Genomic DNA, 25,276 nt, shown 5'->3' on the forward strand with positions numbered 1-25,276 from the left:
ACGTCACCGCCCTCGAATCTACCGACCATTCAGGGCGGTACACCTATGTGCACAGCGGATGACCCACGTCAACAATTTTTTTTCTCCCCACGTAATAATTTTTTCTCTTTGTGTAACAATAATTTTTTTCTTTTGTAAAATTTGTTTCTTTGTAATTTTGGTATCGCTGATGCTGGGGGGGGAGTGATGTGGCGGCTCGCTTATACGACATGGTCGAGTTTGGTTGCCTTCCTGCGAGTGGGGACCAACCCGGCTGGGTTCGGAGAGCCACTACTCACTCTGTCTTCAGCTGTCATATAATAAACACGTGCATTAACATGCCAGTCGTCTCATTCGTTCATCCCCTATAGTACCGTTACCACGGTGTGAGTAAAATTTAGACTACTTGGTCCAAGCTACTCGCATCGTGCCAACCCGGTATTACCCAAAACATTACCTCGTAATCAGTACTTAGTTGTATTTAATTAGTGTAAATACGCTTAAATGATAGTAATTCAAATATTTATGTTGATATCCTATCAAATTATACCCAATTAAAAGTGTTTGATCGAATTGAAACAATTGTTTGATCCATAATAAATAAATATAAATAAATAATTCTTAATATACACATGATTTTTTATAACAATTCGTGCAATTTCATTGTTCAGCTTTTAGTAATTTTTCAAGAAAAACTACTAAAATCAATAAAAATAATTATTTAATAATAAACGTTCAGCCAGATGTTTACAAAAATTTTAAGTATTAGTGTACATACACACATACTTAAAATTTAGTAAACACCCAGAAATGCTTAAAGAACAATATTAAAAGAACCATAATTATCACCATACAGAACGCAGTCAAAAGAACCAATTTGGCAACTTTTAATGGCATCATTTTCTTTCACAACTCTTCAATACACACATGTAAATAGTGGTTTTACCCGGCTTCACTCGGTATATGTAATATAAACCGCTTAAACATGGCTAATCTAATATCAAACTTTCATTTGTCATTGTCGGAGGGATATGCTTCTTGGGTGTCATTTCTTTAAATTGTTAAGAGGCGATATTTACAACCCAACTACATATATTGGAAGAAATGAAGTTATGGGTTCCATCTCGCCTCATTGATTATCGGTTGCACCCATTGTTCCATACAATAAAAGCTAGGACTAATGTTCTTACTTTTTCACCAATTGCTGGAGTCTTACGCTGCTTGATTTTGGTCAGCAATCACGTTGATATTTTCAATATTTCACCAAATAATATAACCGCTTTTTTATTATTTTTTACTTTTAGTTTTAATTTAAAGAACTATTTTTTATATATTTAAATTTTGAATTTATATTTTTAATTTACAATTTTTATTAGTTCAATGTTTTTTTTTCTTGTATGTATGTTTAAAGGTTATTTATGTATTTTATGGCCAGTGTCATATTGGGGTAACCTGTAAAGACAATGTGGTATAGATATGAATATTAAAATAAAATAAAATTTGTTATTTTATTAAATTTATTTGTTTCAATACAATATATTTGTTCCTGTTTCAGTTCCGGCTCCAGAACTGAAGCAGGAATCAAAGAACCGGAACTGAAACAGGATTACAGATCCAGAAATGAAAAAGGAATCCAGATCTCAGTTTTTATCTGAAAATATTTCGAACGGTAGAAATTCGCCAATCATGAAATTTTTTTCATGTTGCTATGCTATATTGTATATTATATTTATATTTTCAAAGACTGTTCTAATTTTATAAAAAAAATGGCTGAAAGAAATTTGATGAACAAAGAGGAATATGATAGCGATCTCGATTTTGAAATAAATGATAATTTAACTGATATGCGAGATTTTATTTAAGATTTGGAAGATACAGATTCGGAATTAGATGCCAGTGAAAATGAAGACAAAGAAGTGTATACATCGAATCATGGATTTCAATGGAATTCATTACCACCATCATCCTCAAGACGTAGAGAGTGTAATACTGTCACCGAAAATTCAGGACTTATAAATGGTAGCACTACTGCAAATACTATTAGAGAAATATTCTCTTTGTTTATAAATTCAAATTTGGTGAAATAAATATATGAACAAACTTATCGTCAGTTAGATTGTACATCCACGAATATGATCGAGCCGATATTGGCAGAAGAAATATTTGCATTCATTGGAATAATGCTCACGTCTGGCAGAAATAGAACAAGAAAATCAAGTTTGAATGAATTGTGAACTAGTGACAGCAATTTTTCCAGCCATTTTTATTACTATTACTGTAGTCATAAATTGAAGGAAAAATGGTTAAACATTCATATTTATCCGGCTTTAAAATCACAAATTTCTAAATGTCGACAGAGTCGACACCACCGGTGCACGGATAATATTTAGCACCATATGGGAAAGGTTAAAGGAACAAAAATTGGTCCTTGAGACGCAGTTTTGCAACTTTGAATGGTGTAATTTTACATCAGTTTCCCTCAAGTATTCGATACACAAATGTAAAATATAGGCATCTGTTCCTTAAAAACTTATTAAACAATAATACTGAAGGAACAAAAATTGTCATAAGAGACGCAGGTTTAAAGCACAAATTTGGCAACTTTAGATGTTTCCTAAAAGAATAATCGATAAACAAATGAAACGCAAATATTATAATTACGCAGATATTCTTTATTATAAATACGCAATATCCATATGATTACATATAAATGCTTAAAATCTATCAGGAATATAAATTAGCAGTACATGGTAGAGTACTAAAATACCAATAAAATATAATCGTTTGTGTATACAAACTTGTGAACCAATAAAATCAACATGTAGGAGGCATCCTTAAAATAGCAATTTGGTACATTTGAAACGTATCGTTTTACCACAGTTCCTCTTAACACAATAAACTAACACAATAATAAACATAAAATGAATAACATTTCGCATATTTGCGCGGCACAAAGTTATAATACATTTAATAAATATAAAATGATAAATAGTTCGCATATTTGCAATGCACAAAAGCTAAGATACATACACATATTCAGTATATGAATACTTACAAACAATTACAATAAATCATCGCGCTAAATCATGTCCTCCAAAACACAAATTGATGACGAAAAATTTTCTTTTTACTTTTTTAATACGATTAGGTAAACGATTCATATCTGGAAGTGATTGGAATGATAAAAACACATACATACTGGGCATCCAGACTCACTGTAGTAAGAGGAAGAGAATTGAAGAAATACATTGTCTACTGGCCAACCCACCTGATGTCCTACAGACCCCAACAAAAAGCCTGACCTGCTAGACTTTTTCATCACTAAGGGTATATCGAACGTATTTACTGACATAGAAGCCAACCTGAATAGCTCATCGGACCATTCCTAATCCACAAACAGAAACAAGAAACTCTATACAATAGCAAAACTGACTGGAACTCTTTCAAGGACTACTTAGAATCCAAAATAAATTTAAAAATTTCACTGAAAACTAGATATGACATCGAAGAAGCAACCAAAAATATCACTAACCAATTGGCTGCTTGGAAATGCACACTGAGCTCCGCTTCTAGACCAGACGGAATAAACTATCCACTAGAAATCAGAAATAAAATTTCCGAAAAGCGTAGACTTCGCTGGATATGGTTCACGAGCAGACAAAACTGCCTGCAATAAATCTGCTAGGGAACTGAAAACCATGATATCGTTCTCTAAAAATGAAACCTTTCGACAGCACTTAGAATCATTATCGGCTTCCAAAAATGAGGACTACTCGTTATGGAAAGCCACAAAATCTTTCAAGAGACTTCAGTAATATGAACCACCTGTAAAACATATTGACGGAACCTGGACACGCAGCGAGAAAGCTGAAATATTTGCAGAATTTCTTGTAAATGCATTTCAACCTCACGTCTCCATAGACAATATTACCAAACAGGAGATAGATAAAATGCTCAATGGAGATTTCCAAATGTGTCTTCCAATAAAATAAATAAAGCTCTAAGCGAAATAAAAATGAAAATAAAAGCACTTCAACCAAAAAAGACTCCAGACGATAAAATAAACCACATAAGATAAAGACGATCTAATAAACCACAAAATCCTTAATGAAATTCCAAAAAAAGGACTTATCGTCTTAACAATTCTATTTAACGGCATAATAAGAACAGCTCATTTCATTCACTTTTTTTCATGAGTCCTTCAAGAGTAGAAGCATCAATGTCATCTGATAACTTCTCTTCTTCGTTTGTCTTGACTTAGATGGGCATGTCATAGTTGGGGATGTACCACTATGCCTTTTTACACAGTTCATAAAGCGATGGTATGTGTTGTGGATTGTCTGTACCGATACCGCAGTCTAAAATAAACGCTTTAACGTTGATTAGGAAATGCTTTTTGTTGCGCGAAGAAAGTGGTAGACAACATAGAACACCATCAAGCCAAAGCGTGTTTCCGATATTCAATATGATTTGTCCACTGAAGAACGTATCATCGGAACGACTCGATAGGAAACCATCAAATGTCTCCTTAGAAGACGCACTCCAATATAAATCTCTGTCTTTAGGCATCACTCCAGCAACGCAAATCTCAAACGCCATACCGTCAATATTCTTAAAATCTTCAGTGATTTCAAGCAGGTTGCTACTATCGCACAACTCGTGAATACCCCGATCGATCAAATCAATAAGTACCTGATATTTTGTATTCTTTACAAACACAATCTTCAGAATCTTGCAACGGAAGAATTGATCAGTTTTCAACTGGACGATGCAAACGTTGCCCGGTTTCAAATCGGTTTGTAGAATCCGGTTCTCTTCTTTGGAATAGTGTGTGGAAATATCTAGAGCCAATTTTGGATAGTTCTGCTCGACGTGGACTTCTTCACCGTTAGCGTTCTGGTAGGATAAGATTTGAGCTGAATATGAGCAAGCACTGTGTGTGTGATTGATTTTGAAGTTAATGTAACCGGATTGTGGAAGATAATTTGTGGATTTGTCGAACTCTGGTATGAACATATGACGTTTTGTGCAGTCAAAATCGTGGTGACACTTGCCAGATTTCATCAAACCGTTGCATAGTGGCATAGCTACCATTGCTTTATCCATTTCACTTGAAATCAACATTGCTTCAGCCTTTTTATACACGGCATCGTTTTTGTCGACAACATATCGTTTTAAGAAGTTGACTATTTCAGGTAGCTTAAATCGATCCTGTTCATCGATGAATAAGAGGACTTTGCAAACGACATCGTCGTTTTTATCCCAAAACGGAGGAAGATTATCAATGAACGTTGAAAATCTATTCTCAAACACAGAGTAAGACAGTGGCAATGAGAAATGAATCAGACAATTAGCATTGGTCACATTCAAGTATTTCAAATTTGTTTCACAACATACTAACGCTAACTTGCTGGAGTATTTCAAATGATTCGCCCACCGATACTTAATGTTGTTAATATACCCTAAACCCATATTACTCAAAAATTTGATGGCCCTAAATCGACATTTTCGCAAGCGGATATAAATTTTATCAACTTCGTTATCGCTATTGCAAATGATTATGATCCTTCTAAACTTCTCTTCAAGGTTGTTTAGATACTTGACTAATTCTGTGGGTCTATTAATGCACTTGGTAAACGCTGTTGCAATTTCCACATTGGCATACTGCATGCACTCATTAAAAGCATCGATGCAGATGACAGGATTGCGAAGCAGTTTGGACAGTTGGTCTGTTAAATTGTTCCAAGTGCAAGACGTGGCCATCACCTGGATATTTGACCCCTCACCGGAGCGACTCTCGGCCTCTTCGGTACACATCTTATGGATTTTAAGCACATCAGCGTAATAATTTCCCTTTAGTGTATCGACACCGTCGAACACGAGATACAACAGACGTTTTAAATCCAAGGACGAACTCTCCAAATCGGCCAGCTTCACAACATACGGCGTAGATATCAAAATAGAACAACCATTCAACAATTTAGAAGCGTTGGTGCAATCGTCTAAAGAAGTGTCTATCCTCAGCACTGAGATGTTTTCATTGTCAATGACAACATCTTCGAGCAATCTATTACACTTTTTTTCAATTACCACTGCAGTTCTGAAATTGGAACATACAATCCACGCAAGAGGTCCTTGTCGCTTTGGCAAACTCCCCAAAATTTTTATATTAGAGATCATGTTGCACAGCGGCACAAGAACGCCCATAGTTTTGCCGCTGTCTTTTGGTCCGATTATTAGCGTGTCATGGCCTCGCGTGATTATCGGCCAGGTCGCCGTTTGCGAAGATTTTGGATATTTTATATTCAACAGCGTCAAGTTTTCATGCAGCACCTGAGTGAAAGTGGCGTCGTTCAAATTGAGCCAACGACTCGGTAGTTTTTCCTTTGAATGCAGCATCAACGTAGGCGTGGAATACTGTTCAAAAATGTCGTCATATTTGGATCCTGACCTTAACGAGGCGGGGTTTGACATGACTCGAGTACTTTTGGATGTTCCGCCTGTTGCAGAGTTTTGTCTCTGGGATTCGATGACATCAATCTTTTTTTTTTCGAAAGTATCGAGGGATTTTGAAGTTGATAATGAACTACATTCTTCCGAGGATGATATGGGTAATGCAGCCGTTTTGTCTTCAGCGAGATGTCGATGTATGGATTCATTCGATCTGTCATCATTGCTACGTCTATTTCGTGCAAGGCAACTTACTCGCCTTATATCGGAAAGATTATTTTCGATCGGTTTTGAAATATTCGGTGGTTGTTCCAAGCCTGATTGTATTCTCCGCCTCATTGATTGTGGTAAAATATACCCATGTTCGGTTATAGGATATATATTTGGATATAGGATATCTCTAGAATATTCGGAAAATGAAATTTCGATAGGGTCAAATTTCTGTGAAACATCTGAAATGTGAAAGAAATTTAATTAAACATGGCTTTTTTTAAATATAATAATACATATACATATGATGATTATTTAAAATATACTATATTGTGGAGGATGTTTAAGACGTTGCATCCTTTCAAAGTATTTTTTTTCTATGTTGCAATGCTGTTTTTTATATTCCATTAGTCGCTCGTCGATTGGAATGCCATTGAACATAGATTTTTGGCCAATTTTAAGGAGGAAATCTGATAAAGAGGAGTCTTTAGCTTCCAAAATTTCATCACACATTTTCTTCACCTCTTCTTCACTGTTACAATGATTATTTAACCTTGGAAATTCATCGTTTATCATTTTTTGTTTTTCAATGTACTCTTTGAGATCACGTTTTATTATAGAAATGGTGGTTTCGTCCAGACTCAAAACTAAATTCTTTGTCAATTGGATATGTTTGGACATTTCGAAGGAGAAATAGATATTTATCATATATTTAGAGATTTTTTCACCGAATAGTTCAAAGCTTTTGTCGGCCCGTCGAAGGTATAATTTGCCGAACGTGAAAAAGACGTTATCGTAAAGTCTGTATCTGCAAAGGCAATAATCAGCATAAAAACAAAAACAAAAAAAGATTTTTAAAGCAAAATGAACTTACACATCGCCTTCGAGGTTAGGAATATGAGATAGTTCTTTGGCCTCTCGTATGGTTTTTTCTGGAACTTCGATGATTTCCGGAGCTTTAGCCATCCTTTGGAAGGTTTTAGAATAGGATGGCGGCGCATATACACTTCCCTGACTGAATTCAATCAAATAATCTGGTATGCCTATGCTTGTAACATTTTGACTCAATCTTTTGATGTTATTTACGATGTGTCTCCAAACATTCGAGTCGAACACAAGAGCCATGTTTCCGGATATCTTAAACATTACAAACAAATTTATTTATTTATGTAAGATATAGCTTAATCGCTAATTATATTTAATCATACGAATAATAATATACTAATACACATACATGCATATATTGCATTGCATTATTACATATGCATTATTACTTGAGCGCTGAGAATTTTAATTCTTCTTATACGAGTACTGAGATTATTGGTAACTATAATATACTCGTAATTGGAAAATAATTTGATAACAAATATATAGAATTTTTTTTAGCAAAATAATGAATTATGAAGAAATTGTACATATGTATGTATGTAGGTTAAGGTGACCATTTTACATATTTTTAAGTGTGTGTAATGTGTCAAAACCAGGACATTTTTTCAAAATAATGTTTCTAAATATTTGAATTATTAAAAACGTAAATGGACGTTAGAAAATCATTGATGCATATTTATGAAAATAAAAAAATCAATTTTAATATTTATAAACTGGCCCAACCCATTCTGCCAAAACAGCTACTCAAAAAACCAGTATTGTACTGGTAAAACCAGTACGAATGGTCACTTTAATGTAGGTAATATAAAATAATTTGTATAATATATGTATATGTATAATGTATGTATGTTAAGGTGACCATACGTACTGTTTTTACCAGTACAGTACTAGTTTTTTGTGTATCTGTCCTGGTGAGTCGTGAGATCTAATAGATGAATTGAAATATACAAAGCCTTCAGCGAAAATTATGTCTCATAAAAAAAAATATTGGCAAATTAGTCAAAAATTGTCTTTGTTTGCCAGAAGCATCTGCCAAAGTACTTTTTTCTTCGATGAACAATATGTGGTTCAGTGATAAAACGCAATATTGAATGTTGAAACTTTAAAATGTTTGCTAATCGATAAGAATAATTTTAGCCAATTCCGTGTAGAATTTTATAAGAGCATTAAGAGGGCTGGACACCAGCGCCTTGTCCATACGAACGTATTACACTTCTCCCTTCCTCAATTATGGCACTAGAGAAATTATTTTTTTATAGGTTGTGGCTATTTTCAGGTACTATATCTGCGACAGGCGCAAAGCCTTCTGCGCATGCGCCTAAACTGTCACTGTCGGCGTGTTTACTGTTAAAATTTTATTTTAAACCTCTAAAAATTTAGTTCGAACTCGTAAAGTGAAGTAGAGTACAAAATATAATCCAAATTAGTTAATATTATTAATTTTTAGAAAATTATTATCATATACAACGTATAATACCTACATACTAGTACAAGCCGCGAACTAGCTAAATGATATAAATCTATTATAATAACGTGCGAAATTTATTTGCCTCATGTATAATGAACGATTGATTAAACAAGTCTAGCATACATAAAATGTAAGAAATTATAATCGGATTATAAGTTCACGCGCATGCGCAGAAGGCTTTACGCCTGTCGCAGATATAGTACCTGCAAGTAGCCACAACCTTTTTAATATGCTATGGATATCCACCATTGGCATGCATCTGTGCTTTTATGTTTTTGATAAGTTATTTTTGTAGGAGCTAGGAGCCGCCAAACATCTATAAAATCGCCTCTTTTTTACACCCACGAAAAGAGTCCAGCGTGCTTATTTAACGGTCGATTTAAAAAAAAATACGCGCACGGTTGCATAGAAAATATATTTCTCATACCGATGATGATTTTTAAAAATTGGTCCAGTTTCGGAGAAAATTGGAGAATAGGAAACCTCGATTTTGTCAATTTAAAATACGTATTTCCTGGTCGAAGCGCAACTGTCGCATTTACCCAATATATACAGTGCCGTGCAGAGAAATCGCATCACCTGTAAATACTTTGAATTCTTGGAATTTCTCGTTAAAAGGTCCCCTAATTTCTAAAATACTCTTTTTTTATTCAAAAGGGTAGTATTTCGAACATTTTGAGGTATTCTATTAAGTTCTTGTGCGGATTTCGAGTAGAGGTTGTGATTTCTCGACTTTTTTTGATTCTCGAGATTCGAGAATCTCCTTTTCTCGGAATATTTGAATCTCGAGATTTGAGAATCTTATTTTCTCGAAATATTTGAATCTCGAGAAATCGAGATTTTCTTTTTTTGTTTCTCGAGATTCTCGAGAATTCTCGAGAAAGTATAATTTTTTTTTTAATATAGTGAATTGATTTTTTTAGCATATAAACTTGAAAACATACAAAAACTAAAAGGACACAAACACTACATACATATGTATATTATATCAGGGGTTTACAACTTTATTAAAGACATGACGAAAGAAAGATATAGAGAGATATAATAGAACATTGAAAAGAAAAAAAAGTAAAATTATACAAAAAAAAAATTATAAAAGAAGGCATGAAAAGAAAATAAAAATATACAAAAGTAATTTAAAATAGTAAAAATAACAATATGTAAAAAATAATTTTATAAAATTCCCAGTGTTGCTACCCGACTTTGCCCGTGTTTTTGTGACCGGACAAATAATAAAAATACTGACCATCTATGCATATTAAAATACTGACTATAAATTGATTAATATCGAAGAAACAAATACTCGAATGAATAAATAATAAATCAAAAATCTTTGTTTTATGTGTGTTAAGTGGGGTTATATTGTCAGTGAAAATATATTTTCACTAGCGTTTTAGTGATATCATAACCGAATACTTTCGCACTAGTGACTAGTACCTACATATGTATACATATGTAACTTAAAAATGGTGCGATTTCGTTGTAACATGTGTATATGTACTTATATGATGACCGAATAATAACTTACCGGACAAATAATAAAAATACTGACCATCTATACATATTACAATACTTCACAAAATTATTTACGAGTTAACAAGTATACAAATCAGTCAGTTTATTGAGCAAAAACATGTAGAGATAAATTAAGAATATTCTCGATATTTTCGAGATTCTAATAAACGATTTCTCGAGATACGAGAATCTCGAATTTTCATAATAAAATATTCTCGAGAAAGGAGAATCTCGAAATTTTACAATAAAATATTCTCGAGAAACGAGAATCAAAATTTCTCGAGAAATCTCGAGACGAGATTTCTCGATCACAACCTCTAATTTCGAGTAAGTAACTGCGATTTGTGCGAAACATGGCGAATTGTGCGAAAATTGACGTGACCAAAAGTTGGCAAATAATTTCGCTATCTTCAAAAGGATTATCGAAAAATTACGTTGCAGTTGAGAAGTCAACGGATAAGTTTAGCACATTTCCTCAAAAATAATCTAGAAACGGAACCCGGTATTTGCAAGCCAGATAGTCGTACCGCAAAAAATACAACCCCTCAAGAAGATGGGATGATAAAACGTTCGTGTTGAAGGGATCGTTTAAAAACTGCCCAGGATATTAGAGGAGAATTCAGACTGGAAAAGACATCATCGCCGAAATTATAAGGACACGACTTCGACAAGCAGGACTTTACGCACGACGAATAGCAAAAAAACCCTTTTTAACGGCAGTTTTATGGAAAAAAATGGTTTTATTGCGAAAAATTCCACAAAATTTGGACTGAAGATGATTGGGAGAATGTAATCTTCACTGACAAAAGCAAGTTTAATATTGGCGACTCTGATAGAATAAATTGGATGAGGAGAAAGCCAAATGATTTGGGGATGATTTTCGTATTACGGCATGGGGATGCTACGTTTTTTCAATAGCACAGTGAAAACTAGACAATGAAAAAATTTTGGAAATTTTCGCCGCCTTCTATTGAGCAAAATCTTTCAGAGTCAACCGACTTCAAATTTCAGGCCGATTTTACAAATTTTATCATCGGGCAAAAATGACATTTATTGTATTTAAAATAAGTGATTGATATCATCAAACAAATTTAATAGCATTTTATTAAGTTTGGACGGCTATTTTTTTTACAAATAAAAAAATACAAAGAGAAAGTAGATATTCATCACTAAAATGACCAGACAATAGTCCCGACTTACAAACTATCGAATATTTATGGGCTATTATAAAGCAAAGGGAATAAAAACAACACCCTGGGACAAATTATGAGTTAAAAAACTGTTGAAAATGTATGGTTTGAAGAAATTTCGGAGGACATACTAAAAAAAGTCGTATTGTCCCTACCGGCAGGTACCATCCCATCATAGACGCAAGACGATTGTCTAGTAATTATTATATTACTATTTATTGTTGTCATATGTCCATTGCCTATGCATTTCAATTCATAGAAAAATATATACTGTAATATTATTTTAGCTAGAGACATTTAAAATACATATCAGAAAAATGCCCTATTATACATGTTTTTTTTTAAATTCGTATCTCGCCTTAATTTAAAAATATAAATAATCTTTTTTAATCGTAAAACTTGTTAAATAGTTGAACTCAAATAATAAAACCAAAAAAACTCGTGTATAGCTTCATGTAATTAAAAAAAATCGAAATAATAATTTAATAATGGAATTTTTAATATTTATAAAACTTTTAACTTTTTATATTTATATTTTTAACATTTTGTTTTTTTGTTAAAATGTCTTTTTGTAAAAATGTGTAAATTTACTTTTTTCTGATCTAAAAAATGACATAAAATACGATTCGAATTTGGGCCAAACTAGAACTTTAATGAACGATTATCATCAATATTAGAATCGATCACATGGTACTCGTTGGCTACGTCCACACTACCGATATCTACACCCGATATTTTCGAATTTTCCATATCCAGTTCCCATATTGCAACCTGTGGTTGCTATTTAGGAACTGGTTATGGAAAAATTCGTAAATATCGGGTGTAGATATCGGTAGTGTGGACGTAGCCATTAGCTCTCGACGAAAGTAATGATCGAAAAAATACCGCACAGTATAATTTTCATACGCGGATGTAACTCTAAATTTGAAATTATTGAAGAGCTTTTGTCATTGGAATCACTTAAAGATCAAACAACAGGAGCTGATATTTTTGAAAAAAATGTTAATTGCTTAAACATCTTATATTATTAAACTTGTAAATTTAATACGATCGAGTGGCTTTTCTTCAAGATATTGAATCTGAGTTCACAGATATTATTTATCATAATCATATTCGATGGTTTAGCCTAGGAAAAATACTTAATGATACTTTATACTATAAAGTATCATAAAGTATTTTTCCTCGGCTAAGCCATCGAATACGATTATGATAAATAATATCTGCGCCTCCCAGTTTGGAAACCGCTGCTTTATAGAGTATGGGATACAAAATAAGAAATCGTTCTATTTTTAAAAATGAAAAATATTATCGACCTCCCGAATATACTATACTAGTGAATAGCCCGATGAAACATCATCGCATGGGTATAAAATTATTATATACTCGTATAAACCTAAAAAAAATCCGGAACCGGAACCGTTATTTTCGTAGACTCTCATAGATAGTTTTCAATTCTTTATTTGTAATAATTTTAAATTCATAAAGTTAACGTTAACAAAATGTAATATTTTCCGATTATACACATACGGTCATTGACCTCGTAACGTTGAATATTATTATTACACATAACAAATTAAGTGCATATTCATATGATGTGTATTTACAACACGTATCCTGGGCGAGGATATGGCGTGCAGCGCGGGCTCGTGAGCACATCGCGTTTGGAATCGGAAATCAATTTTTTTCTCGAATATCGTCAAAATATAAATAATTTCAATTTCAATTTAATTAAAAATAAATATATAAAAAAAATGGTTCAAAACCTCGCTAAATGAAATAATTTTATTACGTATTTTTATATGGCGATAGCGAAAATTTTCAATTAATGTTTTAAAAAAAAGGAGAGTTCCAAACTGGACCGTGGTGTAATTGGTTAACTCCCAACCTTGAATACACCTATAAGAGGGTATTTGAGTGAGGGGTGATCGGTTCGAATCGCGACAAAGTCGTCTCGTCGAAAAATGAATTTATCGATTCGTTCATTATGTTCGGCGAGAGTTAGGACACACACACAGATTACCGTCTTTATATATATATGATGAGAGGCGCCGAGTTCGATCCCTTGGGCTGACCTCGATTGAAAAGAATTTTTCGTTGTAGCGTATTTATAGAGACGTACCGCGTAATATTGACAGCAATTATTTATTCGTAAGGGCCCTTCTATTATTATTAAATTTCTCTGGTCTGAACATACCTTTACAAAACTCGAAATCCTCGGCGGTAGTTATCTGGTAAGCGGACTACTAGTCATATGCGAACCAGTCACAGGACAACCGGTCGCTCTAGATCGGTCACGCGTGATCACCCGTCACACTAAAACTGGTCACACCCTAAAATCGGTCACGAGAAAACTGGTTAACCGATTTTAGGGTGTGACCAGTTTTCTCGCGACCAGTGATCACGTGTGACCGATCTAGAGCGACCGGTTGTCCTGTGACTGGTTCACATATGACTAGTAGTCCGTTTACCGAAAACGTGATCATTGGCGCCGTCCACACACACGATATCTACTACCGATATTTCCGGGGACGCGACAATTGGTGCAAGGCCAAAATGTTCAACGACAAAATGTACCCGAAAATTAGTGCACTGACAAAATGTACCCGCGACAAAATGTACCCGCGACAAAATGTACCCGCGACAAAATGTTCAAAAATGTTCAAAATGTTCAAAAATCCTAAATTATCCTATTTTAATGGCAAAAGTAACTTTTTATTGTATTATATTTATCGATGTATATGGTACTTTTTATCGTATAGATCGCGGATGTTATTAAATTATTATAAATTAAAGGTGTTCTCAACCGTACCAACATATTTAAATTGAACAATTACATTTTAAGCTAATGTCATTGTGACTCATTGAATATCATTTTAAGATGTCATTGAATTAGTATAAATGACAGGGGTTCTCAACCGTATCCAATATTTACGTATTTAAATTGAAAAAAAAAACTTTCCGAGCGTATGAACCGCAGATTACATTGCATTAGTTTATATGGCAGGGCTTCTCAACCGTCTCCAAAATTTTCTTTATTTCAAATGAATAATTTACTTTTTATCGTACACATCGCGGGCGTTATTAAATTAGTATAAATGACAGGGGTTCTCAACCGTATCCAATATTTACGTATTTAAATTGAAAAAAAAAAACTTTCCGAGCGTATGAACCGCAGATTACATTGCATTAGTTTATATGGCAGGGCTTCTCAACCGTCTCCAAAATTTACTTTATTTCAAATGAATAATTTACTTTTTATCGTACACATCGCGGGCGTTATTAAATTAGTATAAATGACAGGGGTTCTCAACCGTATCCAATATTTACGTATTTAAATTGAAAAAAAAAACTTTCCGAGCGTATGAACTGCAGATTACATTGCATTAGTTTATATGGCAGGGCTTCTCAACCGTTCTCAAAATTTACTTTATTTCAAATGAATAATTTACTTTTTATCGTACACATCGCGGGCGTTATTAAATTAGTATAAATGACAGGGGTTCTCAACCGTATCCAATATTTACGTATTTAAATTGAAAAAAAAAACTTTCCGAGCGTATGAACTGCAGATTACATTGCATTAGTTTATATGGCAGGGCTTCTCAACCGTTCTCAAAATTTACTTTATTTCAAATGAATAATTTACTTTTTATCGTACACATCGCGGGCGTTATTAAATTAGTATAAATGACAGGGGTTCTCAACCGTATCCAATATTTACGTATTTAAATTGAAAAAAAAAAACTTTCCGAGCGTATGAACTGCAGATTACATTGCATTAGTTTATATGGCAGGGCTTCTCAACCGTCTCCAAAATTTACTTTATTTCAAATGAATAATTTACTTTTTATCGTACACATCGCGGGCGTTATTAAATTAGTATAAATGACAGGGGTTCTCAACCGTATCCAATATTTACGTATTTAAATTGAAAAAAAAAACTTTCCGAGCGTATGAACTGCAGATTACATTGCATTAGTTTATATGGCAGGGCTTCTCAACCGTCTCCAAAATTTACTTTATTTCAAATGAATAATTTACTTTTTATCGTACACATCGCGGGCGTTATTAAATTAGTATAAATGACAGGGGTTCTCAACCGTATCCAATATTTACGTATTTAAATTGAAAAAAAAAACTTTCCGAGCGTATGAACTGCAGATTACATTGCATTAGTTTATATGGCAGGGCTTCTCAACCGTTCTCAAAATTTACTTTATTTCAAATGAATAATTTACTTTTTATCGTACACATCGCGGGCGTTATTAAATTAGTATAAATGACAGGGGTTCTCAACCGTATCCAATATTTACGTATTTAAATTGAAAAAAAAAACTTTCCGAGCGTATGAACTGCAGATTACATTGCATTAGTTTATATGGCAAGGCTTCTCAACCGTTCTCAAAATTTACTTTATTTCAAATGAATAATTTACTTTTTATCGTACACATCGCGGGCGTTATTAAATTAGTATAAATGACAGGGGTTCTCAACCGTATCCAATATTTACGTATTTAAATTGAAAAAAAAAACTTTCCGAGCGTATGAACTGCAGATTACATTGCATTAGTTTATATGGCAGGGCTTCTCAACCGTCTCCAAAATTTACTTTATTTCAAATGAATAATTTACTTTTTATCGTACACATCGCGGGCGTTATTAAATTAGTATAAATGACAGGGGTTCTCAACCGTATCCAATATTTACGTATTTAAATTGAAAAAAAAAACTTTCCGAGCGTATGAACCGCAGATTACATTGCATTAGTTTATATGGCAGGGCTTCTCAACCGTCTCCAAAATTTACTTTATTTCAAATGAATAATTTACTTTTTATCGTACACATCGCGGGCGTTATTAAATTAGTATAAATGACAGGGGTTCTCAACCGTATCCAATATTTACGTATTTAAATTGAAAAAAAAAACTTTCCGAGCGTATGAACTGCAGATTACATTGCATTAGTTTATATGGCAGGGCTTCTCAACCGTCTCCAAAATTTACTTTATTTCAAATGAATAATTTACTTTTTATCGTACACATCGCGGGCGTTATTAAATTAGTATAAATGACAGGGGTTCTCAACCGTATCCAATATTTACGTATTTAAATTGAAAAAAAAAACTTTCCGAGCGTATGAACTGCAGATTACATTGCATTAGTTTATATGGCAGGGCTTCTCAACCGTTCTCAAAATTTACTTTATTTCAAATGAATAATTTACTTTTTATCGTACACATCGCGGGCGTTATTAAATTAGTATAAATGACAGGGGTTCTCAACCGTATCCAATATTTACGTATTTAAATTGAAAAAAAAAACTTTCCGAGCGTATGAACTGCAGATTACATTGCATTAGTTTATATGGCAGGGCTTCTCAACCGTTCTCAAAATTTACTTTATTTCAAATGAATAATTTACTTTTTATCGTACACATCGCGGGCGTTATTAAATTAGTATAAATGACAGGGGTTCTCAACCGTATCCAATATTTACGTATTTAAATTGAAAAAAAAAAACTTTCCGAGCGTATGAACTGCAGATTACATTGCATTAGTTTATATGGCAGGGCTTCTCAACCGTCTCCAAAATTTACTTTATTTCAAATGAATAATTTACTTTTTATCGTACACATCGCGGGCGTTATTAAATTAGTATAAATGACAGGGGTTCTCAACCGTATCCAATATTTACGTATTTAAATTGAAAAAAAAAACTTTCCGAGCGTATGAACCGCAGATTACATTGCATTAGTTTATATGGCAGGGCTTCTCAACCGTCTCCAAAATTTACTTTATTTCAAATGAATAATTTACTTTTTATCGTACACATCGCGGGCGTTATTAAATTAGTATAAATGACAGGGGTTCTCAACCGTATCCAATATTTACGTATTTAAATTGAAAAAAAAAACTTTCCGAGCGTATGAACCGCAGATTACATTGCATTAGTTTATATGGCAGGGCTTCTCAACCGTCTCCAAAATTTACTTTATTTCAAATGAATAATTTACTTTTTATCGTACACATCGCGGGCGTTATTAAATTAGTATAAATGACAGGGGTTCTCAACCGTATCCAATATTTACGTATTTAAATTGAAAAAAAAAACTTTCCGAGCGTATGAACTGCAGATTACATTGCATTAGTTTATATGGCAGGGCTTCTCAACCGTTCTCAAAATTTACTTTATTTCAAATGAATAATTTACTTTTTATCGTACACATCGCGGGCGTTATTAAATTAGTATAAATGACAGGGGTTCTCAACCGTATCCAATATTTACGTATTTAAATTGAAAAAAAAAAACTTTCCGAGCGTATGAACTGCAGATTACATTGCATTAGTTTATATGGCAGGGCTTCTCAACCGTCTCCAAAATTTACTTTATTTCAAATGAATAATTTACTTTTTATCGTACACATCGCGGGCGTTATTAAATTAGTATAAATGACAGGGGTTCTCAACCGTATCCAATATTTACGTATTTAAATTGAAAAAAAAAACTTTCCGAGCGTATGAACTGCAGATTACATTGCATTAGTTTATATGGCAGGGCTTCTCAACCGTCTCCAAAATTTTCTTTATTTCAAATGAATAATTTACTTTTTATCGTACACATCGCGGGCGTTATTAAATTAGTATAAATGACAGGGGTTCTCAACCGTATCCAATATTTACGTATTTAAATTGAAAAAAAAAACTTTCCGAGCGTATGAACCGCAGATTACATTGCATTAGTTTATATGGCAGGGCTTCTCAACCGTCTCCAAAATTTTCTTTATTTCAAATGAATAATTTACTTTTTATCGTACACATCGCGGGCGTTATTAAATTAGTATAAATGACAGGGGTTCTCAACCGTCTCCAAAATTTTCTTTATTTCAAATGAATAATTTAGTTTTTAAGCGTATGTCATTGAATTAGTTTAACACCGAAGACCTCTGTGAGGGACAGTACATATAAGATAATTATAAATTTTAGAGTTAAGTAATTTTAAAATTAGCTTGATAGCTAAGATAATATATAAATAAATAAACGTTGATCGCCACGTTTTATTTTGATAAAACAGTTCCCAGCCAGCGGTCACGTGTACTTCGAGTTTTAACATTGAATGTGACCTTTACGGCGTCTCTAAATCAAATTCACATAATTTTTTTCCAAAATTTTGTTTAAAAATGCAATTATTTTATTTCTTCTGCAAATAAGTCTTCTAGTGTACATTCGCAAGCTATATGTAAAATGAAAGTTTTTTTTAAACTTAATATTTCATTATACAATTATATGGCAAGAATATCAAATATTAATTAAGATAAATTTAATGTATTATTTTACAATCAAGTCTCGAATTACGACTATTAGGATTTATGATGGAGAGATTTTACTTAGTGTTTAACAAAAAACAAATGTATGAATCGGACATTGTATTGGAGAAAAAAGGAGGTATGTAAAAAAGGCAGACATTAGAAATTTACAATAGTCAACCTTTTTTTTTTGGGCAACGGGTTCCTTAATCCCCAGCTAAAATTATTTTTACATACCTCCTTTATGTTTCACATTAATATTGCATCATTTACAACTAACTATTATTATTGCATACAAAATTTCATTTTGACATGTAAAAGACACACGATTGATGTAAAATGCAATTAAAATGTAAATGTAAAAAAAATCACGCGCGTTGAATAGAGATGGCAAAACAATAATATATTTTGAAATTAGTTCTATGATTGACAGATGAATTGTCTACACAAATGGACGAAAATATGTAAAAAGACAAATGGGTTATAAAATTTTACTACCCTCATGTTAGAGGCTATTGAATGCATTTTTTTCTTTGCGTAAAACCCTAGGACAATAGGCAAATGGTGGGTTCAAAATCTCTTCAATGTCCTCTTCAACTTCGGTTTGTAGCATTAGAATAATAATTTTTAGCTATTCACAGTTGATAAGCTCGATCACATTTATTATAGAAAAATATACATATATCTATGTAATAAATTTATAATTTCTCTGGTATTATAAAGTTCTAATAAGGTTATCAAGTTAACAATACTGACATATGGAATGTTCGAGACCGAATAATACATAATTATGGAAAAACAGATAACGAAGTGGAAGGCTGCCATATGAAAGTTGGCTATACAATTGGAGCCCAATTTCCAAACCTCTGGAAATTTTTGAAAGCCCTTCAAGGTCTCCAAGCCGAGACCGAGAAGTTAGTAGAAGAACTAAACTCCGGAGTTATGGGAATACAACAGCGGCCGAAATACGTACAATTGGCAGAGGATAAAAAACGTCACAGCCAATTGGGCTAATCGACAAAGTTTGGAGACATACCTAAGAGGAATATCGTATAATTTTTAAACACGTTAGTTTTTATTCTAAAATATTATTTCGTTAAAATTTTGTATATAAAATAATATATAACATTCATTTTCAGGTGCGTACACAGGATATTTTTCTCGCAGCAGTCAAGTCAAGGGCGAATAGGGTTCTAGTTTATATATCTAGTCACATACTTACGTATATTATATTTAGTTATTAATTTTAAATCCTTGTATTTTAAAACTAAACTAAACTTATTTAATATGAAAAATATTAAATTCCTTTTAATGTACATATGTATGTATATATCTACATTATTTAAATACTGTCATACCATTTTTTAATCTTACTAATTATGGATTTTTTAATATTATATACAATATTTTTATTTCCTTTTAGTACATTTTTGTATCTTTTTTTTATAAAAGCTTCCTCTTATTATCGATATTCCATCAAATGCACAACGTTTTGCTTATTTATTTCTTATTATTTAAGAATGTATAAATTAAGTCATAATATACTCAAATTTTTTAAATGACATCAATATTTTTTATGCAGCGGTAGCTGTTGATAAGCAATTATATTATAACTAAATATGTCACTGATGTTAGGTATTTTAAATTTTTAATTTAACAATTATTGTTTTAATCTGAAAATTGATAAATTTTGTGTTTTAATGTTTTAAATTTAATGACATGTGCATTTCAACAGTTCGAACTATGATGATTCCATTATTTGAGAGCAGATCACTTTTAATCTTACAATTAATGATGTATTATTTTAATTGAATATTGTTTATTTATTAAAATAAATATTATTACAAAATTAAGTAATAAATTTAAAAATGATTTTAAAAATACATGTCAAATAATGATCTTTTTTCTTTATCTATTTTGTATGCTCATATTATGTTTAAATGATTTTTGTTTTGTTTTCAACTGAATACAACTTATTTCATATGAAGAAAAGATTTGTAATTATGGCTTTTATTTATTTATTTTCATTATAAGATTTTATATTACGGTTGAGAAGCCCTGCCATATAAACTAATGCAATGTAATCCGCAGTTCATACGCTCAGAAAGTTTTTTTTTTCAATTTAAATAAGAAAATATTGGATACGGTTGAGAACCCCTGACATTTATACTAATTTAATAACGCCCGCGATGTGTACGATAAAAAGTAAATTATTCATTTGAAATAAAGTAAATTTTGGAGACGGTTGAGAAGCCCTGCCATATAAACTAATGCAATGTAATCTGGAGTTCATACGCTCGGAAAGTTTTTTTTTTCAATTTAAATACGTAAATATTGGATACGGTTGAGAGCCCCTGTCATTTATACTAATTTAATAACGCCCGCGATGTGTACGATAAAAAGTAAATTATTCATTTGAAATAAAGTAAATTTTGGAGACGGTTGAGAAGCCCTGCCATATAAACTAATGCAATGTAATCTGGAGTTCATACGCTCGGAAAGTTTTTTTTTTCAATTTAAATACGTAAATATTGGATACGGTTGAGAACCCCTGTCATTTATACTAATTTAATAACGCCCGCGATGTGTACGATAAAAAGTAAATTATTCATTTGAAATAAAGAAAATTTTGGAGACGGTTGAGAAGCCCTGCCATATAAACTAATGCAATGTAATCTGCAGTTCATACGCTCAGAAAGTTTTTTTTTTCAATTTAAATACGTAAATATTGGATACGGTTGAGAACCCCTGTCATTTATACTAATTTAATAACGCCCGCGATGTGTACGATAAAAAGTAAATTATTCATTTGAAATAAAGAACATTTTGGAGACGGTTGAGAAGCCCTGCCATATAAACTAATGCAATGTAATTTGGAGTTCATACGCTCGGAAAGTTTTTTTTTTCAATTTAAATACGTAAATATTGGATACGGTTGAGAACCCCTGTCATTTATACTAATTTAATAACGCCCGCGATGTGTACGATAAAAAGTAAATTATTCATTTGAAATAAAGAAAATTTTGGAGACGGTTGAGAAGCCCTGCCATATAAACTAATGCAATGTAATCTGCAGTTCATACGCTCAGAAAGTTTTTTTTTTCAATTTAAATACGTAAATATTGGATACGGTTGAGAACCCCTGTCATTTATACTAATTTAATAACGCCCGCGATGTGTACGATAAAAAGTAAATTATTCATTTGAAATAAAGAACATTTTGGAGACGGTTGAGAAGCCCTGCCATATAAACTAATGCAATGTAATTTGGAGTTCATACGCTCGGAAAGTTTTTTTTTTCAATTTAAATACGTAAATATTGGATACGGTTGAGAACCCCTGTCATTTATACTAATTTAATAACGCCCGCGATGTGTACGATAAAAAGTAAATTATTCATTTGAAATAAAGAAAATTTTGGAGACGGTTGAGAAGCCCTGCCATATAAACTAATGCAATGTAATCTGCAGTTCATACGCTCAGAAAGTTTTTTTTTTCAATTTAAATACGTAAATATTGGATACGGTTGAGAACCCCTGTCATTTATACTAATTTAATAACGCCCGCGATGTGTACGATAAAAAGTAAATTATTCATTTGAAATAAAGAACATTTTGGAGACGGTTGAGAAGCCCTGCCATATAAACTAATGCAATGTAATTTGGAGTTCATACGCTCGGAAAGTTTTTTTTTTCAATTTAAATACGTAAATATTGGATACGGTTGAGAACCCCTGTCATTTATACTAATTTAATAACGCCCGCGATGTGTACGATAAAAAGTAAATTATTCATTTGAAATAAAGAAAATTTTGGAGACGATTGAGAAGCCCTGCCATATAAACTAATGCAATGTAATCTGCAGTTCATACGCTCAGAAAGTTTTTTTTTTCAATTTAAATACGTAAATATTGGATACGGTTGAGAACCCCTGTCATTTATACTAATTTAATAACGCCCGCGATGTGTACGATAAAAAGTAAATTATTCATTTGAAATAAAGAAAATTTTGGAGACGGTTGAGAAGCCCTGCCATATAAACTAATGCAATGTAATCTGCAGTTCATACGCTCAGAAAGTTTTTTTTTTCAATTTAAATACGTAAATATTGGATACGGTTGAGAACCCCTGTCATTTATACTAATTTAATAACGCCCGCGATGTGTACGATAAAAAGTAAATTATTCATTTGAAATAAAGAACATTTTGGAGACGGTTGAGAAGCCCTGCCATATAAACTAATGCAATGTAATTTGGAGTTCATACGCTCGGAAAGTTTTTTTTTTCAATTTAAATACGTAAATATTGGATACGGTTGAGAACCCCTGTCATTTATACTAATTTAATAACGCCCGCGATGTGTACGATAAAAAGTAAATTATTCATTTGAAATAAAGAAAATTTTGGAGACGATTGAGAAGCCCTGCCATATAAACTAATGCAATGTAATCTGCAGTTCATACGCTCAGAAAGTTTTTTTTTTCAATTTAAATACGTAAATATTGGATACGGTTGAGAACCCCTGTCATTTATACTAATTTAATAACGCCCGCGATGTGTACGATAAAAAGTAAATTATTCATTTGAAATAAAGAACATTTTGGAGACGGTTGAGAAGCCCTGCCATATAAACTAATGCAATGTAATCTGCAGTTCACACGCTCAGAAAGCATTTGAACATTTTGGACTTGCACCAATTGTCGTGTAACCGATATTTCCATATCCAGTTCCCAAATAGCAACCGCAGGTTGCAATATGGCAACTGGATATGGAAATATCGGTAGTAGACATCGTGTGTGTGGACGGCGCCATTGATCGATTCTGAGTTCGAATCAGTCAAAATCTCAAGTTCGAATTTTAGCATGGTCACACAACGCCATCTATTGTTACTACGTACATACATAGATAAAGCAAAAATCAAATATGTATAATAATAAAATCTATTTATAAAAAAAAAAAGAATACAACATATTGAATGAAAAAATCAGTTCACCCTGTATTAGGCTAGAATATTAAAAAAAATTAGCCCATTCTTTGCATTGGTTGATGAAATTACGACTGTATTTGTGTATGTATATACCTGGAAATGGTCCTACGCATATGGGAACAAAATGGCGGAAAAATCGATTGAGCATTGCTAAAATTAGACTGTCCACAGCCCTGGTATAAACTGTATATGTAGAAATGACTAGAGTGCATGTTGGCAAGAGAGGTGTGAAGGCTGGGGGGGTGATAAATAGAGGTAGGACCGGAAGCGCGCCGTATATTGTTCCATTATTGTAAATGCTTTGTAAAAAAGGTTCGGCAAACCTTTAACAATGCATTTACATGTGAACAATGAACAGCGCGCTCTGGGTCCGCTCTTTAGTGATAAATGATTGAGTAAAAATTCACGTGAAGTTTAAATATGATAATATAATATAGAGTAATCACCGAACCAGTTATCTAGGGTAGAGATCTAGGATTTGTTTGAATTAGCTGAAGTGTGTACTCACATCCATTATTGACATTTTGGCTGCGATCTGATGGAGGAGTAATTTGCCACGACCTCTGTCCGCCAATCTCTCACGAGCTCTCCAAGCTTATCCACTTGCACATGCGCAGTTGCCATTTAGTTAAGCGTGTATCGACCCACACTCTCCGGCGGTCTTGACAGTCCGTTTGTCGGCCAGTACCATATTGAAAAAGTTCACTAACGATTCCGAGAGTAGGTAGGGGAAACAATTTACAATGGCTTGTATTGAACCCTTTAATTGCTGACGTCTTTTCTGTTGAAAGTCCACCATGCTGAAAATTTCACCCTCATTTCCAATTAGAATTATTTGGAAGTCCAATAGATAGCAGGCATAAAAACCCTAGTGTTCCTACGCCAGGCGTTCTCAATCAAGATGCCGCCGTGACGTAGTTGTAGTCATTTTTGCGCCGAAAATAGCTTCCACGTTGGAACAGGTGTCCTTCCAGGAACACGTACTAAAGGTAAACCGTGGACTGACCTGGACGTGTCGTAGGAGTTCTCCTGTTTCTATAATCTCGTCGTCGAAGCGTAGCCAGCTGTACGAGCGGGGGGGGGGGAGAAAATTGGCAATGTTGCCAACTGAAGGGGCGATGAGGAGGACGTCGTATTACAGTATAAAATATAAATAATCAGTATAATAACTAAAACATTGGCATAAAATATAAACAGTCAGTATTAAAATACCACAGCGTCAGCATGAAATATGCTGACGCTTTGCCATGCCCTTTTATCAAAAAACTTGTCAGCCCGTTGTTCTGGT

The 25,276-nt window shown here is 33.0% G+C and overlaps 1 protein-coding gene across 1 annotated transcript; it reads right to left on the reverse strand.

The window, feature by feature from the left end:
* Positions 1–1,492: 1,492 nt before the first annotated feature.
* LOC143922745 (putative ATP-dependent RNA helicase TDRD12) lies at positions 1,493–24,679 on the reverse strand. The gene is made up of 4 exons (XM_077446085.1): positions 24,497–24,679; positions 7,514–7,776; positions 6,966–7,447; positions 1,493–6,881 (listed from the first exon to the last, which is right to left on the reverse strand). Exons 1-4 carry the CDS (start codon positions 24,509–24,511, stop codon positions 4,270–4,272), a joined length of 3,372 nt encoding a protein of 1,123 aa, XP_077302211.1. The 5' UTR covers positions 24,512–24,679; the 3' UTR covers positions 1,493–4,269.
* Between the last annotated feature and the right edge of the window lie 597 nt (positions 24,680–25,276).

This window comes from Arctopsyche grandis, chromosome 2 (genome assembly GCF_051622035.1).
Source record: "Arctopsyche grandis isolate Sample6627 chromosome 2, ASM5162203v2, whole genome shotgun sequence".
Lineage (NCBI taxonomy): Eukaryota > Metazoa > Arthropoda > Insecta > Trichoptera > Hydropsychidae > Arctopsyche > Arctopsyche grandis.